General features: G+C 42.1%; 1 protein-coding gene across 1 annotated transcript; it reads left to right on the plus strand.

The window, feature by feature from the left end:
• Positions 1–487: 487 nt before the first annotated feature.
• LOC113000718 (uncharacterized) lies at positions 488–1,753 on the plus strand. The gene is made up of 3 exons (XM_041013526.1): positions 488–1,136; positions 1,221–1,394; positions 1,506–1,753. Exons 1-3 carry the CDS (start codon positions 488–490, stop codon positions 1,751–1,753), a joined length of 1,071 nt encoding a protein of 356 aa, XP_040869460.1.
• Positions 1,754–3,800: the final 2,047 nt, after the last annotated feature.

Genomic DNA, 3,800 nt, shown 5'->3' on the forward strand with positions numbered 1-3,800 from the left:
CTGAGTAGGAATTTTTGATGGTTGTGATTTTTGTGTGGTTCTTTATTTGTGTGTATTCCTTCCTTGTCTAACTCCTTGGTGTGTATAGGGAGTGATGGCTGGACGGAATGATCGTGCGATAGTGGATGCCCTTCAAGCCTTAGCTCAGGCTATAGGGAATCCGAATAGAAGAGAAGCTGGTGGAGCTGTTGAGTACCAGGGGTTGGACCGCTTCCAACGAAACAACCCTCGTTCTTTTAATGGAGGATACAACCCTGATGGTGCTCAGAACTGGATAAGGGAAATTGAGAAAATTTTCCGAGTTATGGCATGTCCGGAGGGGCAAAAGGTTGCCTTTGGTGCATATACTCTAGTGGAAGAGGCTGAGTATTGGTGGGAGAATACTCGCCAATGCCTAGAGGCTGAAGGTTAAGATGTGACATGGGATGTCTTCAAGAGAGTGTTTTTGGAGAAATATTTTCCCAAGGATGTTAGGAACAAGAAGGAGATGGAGTTCTTGGAGCTTAAGCAGGGAAGTATGATTGTGGCTGAATATGCAGCCAACTTTGAGGAGCTGGTGAGGTACTTTCCCTGTTATCAAGGGAGAGATGGTGAAAGTTCCAAGTGTGTAAAGTTTCTGAATGGCTTACGACTTGAAGTGAAGCAAGCTGTGAATCACCAAGGTGTTCGTCAGTTCCCACTTTTGGTTAACATGTGTCGGATTAGGGATGAAGACTCCCGGGACAGGGCAGCCTATTATAGGAGTATAGGTCCAATGAGGAACAAAAAGAATGGGCCTCAACATCGGGGAAAACCATATTCGACTCCTCCTAAGCAATATGGTAACCACCATGACAATCAGAGGACTGTTGCAAGGGGATGTGTAGGTGGTAGTGGTAGCAAACCCAATACTTTCTCCACTCATATCATTTGTTACAGGTGTGGTAAGCCAGGGCACATCTCCTCGAATTGTCCTGATATAGGCGTAACATGTTTTAATTATGGACAAAAGGGACACACTCAAAGAGATTGTTCACGACTCAAGAAAAAGCAAAATGGTGGAGGCCCAAATGGTCAGACTGGACATCCAAAGGCCACGGGAAGAGTCTTTACCCTTAATGGTGTTGAAGCTTCGAAATCCAAAGATCTAATCCAAGGTAGATGTTTCATAAATGGGATTCCTTTGCTTGTGTTGTTTGATTCTGGTGCCACCCATTCCTTTATATCCTGTTTGTGTGTAGGAAAACTTAAGCTTTTTGTGTTTTCCTTAAATAAAGATCTAGTGGTAGAGACCCCTACTAGTGGTTTTGTGTTAACTTCTGATGTGTGTTTGAATTGTTCTGTGGAGATTTCTGGTAGGATATTCTTGATTGATTTGATTTGTTTGCCCTTGAGTCAGATTGATGTTATTCTTGGTATAGACTGGTTATCTTCCAACCATGTCTTGTTGAACTGTTTTGATAAAAGTGTGGTGTTTGATGATTCTGGAGTGAGTAAGGATATGATGTTTATCTCTGCCAACCAAGTTATGACATCTTTAAAGGAAGATGCTCAAGTGTACATGATCTTATCTAGCCTGGAAGTAGAGACAAAGGTTTCTATGTGTGACCTCCCTGTTGTTAGAGAGTTTCCGAAAGTGTTTCCTGAGGATATATTCGGTTTGCCACCTGAGAGAGAGATAGATTTTTCCATAGACTTAGTACCTGGTGCTGGACCCATATCCATAGCTCCTTATAGGATGTCTCCTATAGAGTTAGCTGAGCTTAAGAAATAGTTAGAGGAGTTGTTGGATAAGCAGTTTGTTAGGCCTAGTGTATCTCCGTGAGGAGCCCCAGTGTTGCTAGTGAAGAAGAAAGATGGAACCATGAGGTTGTGTATGGATTACCGCCAATTGAATAAGGTAACGATTAAGAATAAGTACCCTTTTCCTAGAATAGATGACCTTATGGACCAGCTGGTAGGAGCTTGTGTGTTTAGCAAGATAGACCTTAGGTTGGGTTATCATCAGATCCGAGTGAAGTCTGAGGACATACCAAAGACTTCTTTTAGGACCCGTTACGGTCACTATGAGTATCTAGTCATGCCCTTTGGTGTGACTAATGCTCCAGGAGTGTTTATGGACTACGTGAATAGAGTTTTTCACCCTTATCTTGACAATTTTGTGGTAGTATTTATAGATGATATTTTGGTATACTCCAAGACTAGAGAGGAACATGAAGAACATTTGAGGATTGTGTTGCATACCCTTAAGGACTGACAACTCTATGCTAAGTTGTCCAAGTGTGAGTTCTGGTTAGAGAAAGTTAGTTTCCTAGGGCATGTGATATCTCAAGGGGGTATAGTTGTGGATCCCTCTAAGATAGAAGTTGTTCTTAAGTGGGAGAGTCCTAAGTCTGTTTTTAAGATTAAGAGTTTTCTAGGTTTAGCAGGATATTACCGGAGATTCATAGAAGGTTTCTCCAAGTTGGCTCTACCTTTAACTAAACTGACTCGTAAGGGTCAAGCTTTTGTGTGGGATACCCAGTGTGAGCATAGTTTCCAGACCCTTAAGGAAAGATTGACGACCGCTCTAGTGCTAGTTTTGCCTAACCTGAGAGAACCATTTGAGGTGTATTGTGATGCATCAAAGATGGGTTTAGGCGGAGTGTTGATGTAGAATGGCCAAGTGGTGGCCTATGCTTCTAGACAGCTTAAGACTCATGAGAGGAATTATCCTACCCATGATCTAGAGTTGGCTGCTGTAGTTTTTGCCCTTAAGATGTGGAGGCATTATCTGTTTGGCTCTAAGTTCGAGGTGTTTAGTGATCATAAGAGCCTTAAGTACTTGTTTAGTCAGAAGGAGTTGAACATGAGACAAAGGATATGGTTAGAGTTTCTTAAGGATTATGATTTTGAGGTTAGCTACCATCCCAGTAAAGCCAATGTAGTGGCTGATGCCTTGAGTAGGAAATCTTTGCATATGTCTGCTTTGATGGTTAGAAAGATGGATCTCCTGGAATAGTTTAGAGACCTTAGTGTTGCATGTGAGGTTACTCCTAATAGTGTGAGATTAGGAACTTTGAGGATCACTAGTGAGTTACTAGGTGATATCAAGGAAGGCCAAAAGATTGATCCTTTTCTAAGGACTCAGTTAGAGGTTATAGAGTCAGGAAGGGACATTAGTTTTAATGTTGGAACAGATGGAGTTTTGAGACTTCAAGATAGGATTTGTGTTCCCAATGTGCCTGAACTTAGGAAGATGATCTTAGAGGAAGGACATAGGAGTAATTTGAGCATCCATCCTGGTGCTACCATGATGTATCAGGATTTAAAGACGATGTTTTGGTGGCCCAACATGAAGATAGAGGTTAGTGAGTTTGTGTATGCATGCCTAGTCTGTCAGAAGGCTAAGATAGAACATCAGAGGCCTTCAGGGAAGTTACAACCCTTAGAGATACCCCAGTGGAAGTGGGACAGTATTTCCATGGATTTTGTGATAGGACTACCTAGGACCCCTAGAGGATTAGATTCTATCTGGGTTATTGTTGATAGACTGACTAAGTCTGCTCACTTCATTCCCATTAATATCATATTTTCCTTGGAGAAGTTGACCACCTTGTATATAAGTGAGGTTGTTAAGTTACATGGTGTGCCATCTAGCATAGTATCTGATAGAGATCCTAGGTTTACCTCTAGATTTTGGGAGAGCTTGAACAGAGCATTGGGGACCAAGCTTAGACTAAGTTCAGCCTACCATCCTTAGACTGATGGCCAAACTGAATGGACCATTCAGTCATTGGAGGACCTTTTGAGGGCGTGTGTCTTAGAGCAGAAAGGAAACT

Source organism: Glycine max, chromosome 20 (assembly GCF_000004515.6).
Source record: "Glycine max cultivar Williams 82 chromosome 20, Glycine_max_v4.0, whole genome shotgun sequence".
NCBI classification, from domain to species: Eukaryota; Viridiplantae; Streptophyta; class Magnoliopsida; order Fabales; family Fabaceae; genus Glycine; species Glycine max.

What these genes read in the sequence shown, in the direction of transcription:
- LOC113000718 (XM_041013526.1), top strand. Translation starts at nt 488, where the DNA reads ATGGAGTTCTTGGAGCTTAAGCAGGGAAGTATGATTGTGGCTGAATAT. An exon ending in ATCCAAAGATCTAATCCAAG is followed by an intron (nt 1,137 to 1,220) that starts GTAGATGTTTCA and finishes GTTTGTGTGTAG; the next exon opens with GAAAACTTAAGCTTTTTGTG. An exon ending in TCAGATTGATGTTATTCTTG is followed by an intron (nt 1,395 to 1,505) that starts GTATAGACTGGT and finishes CTGCCAACCAAG; the next exon opens with TTATGACATCTTTAAAGGAA.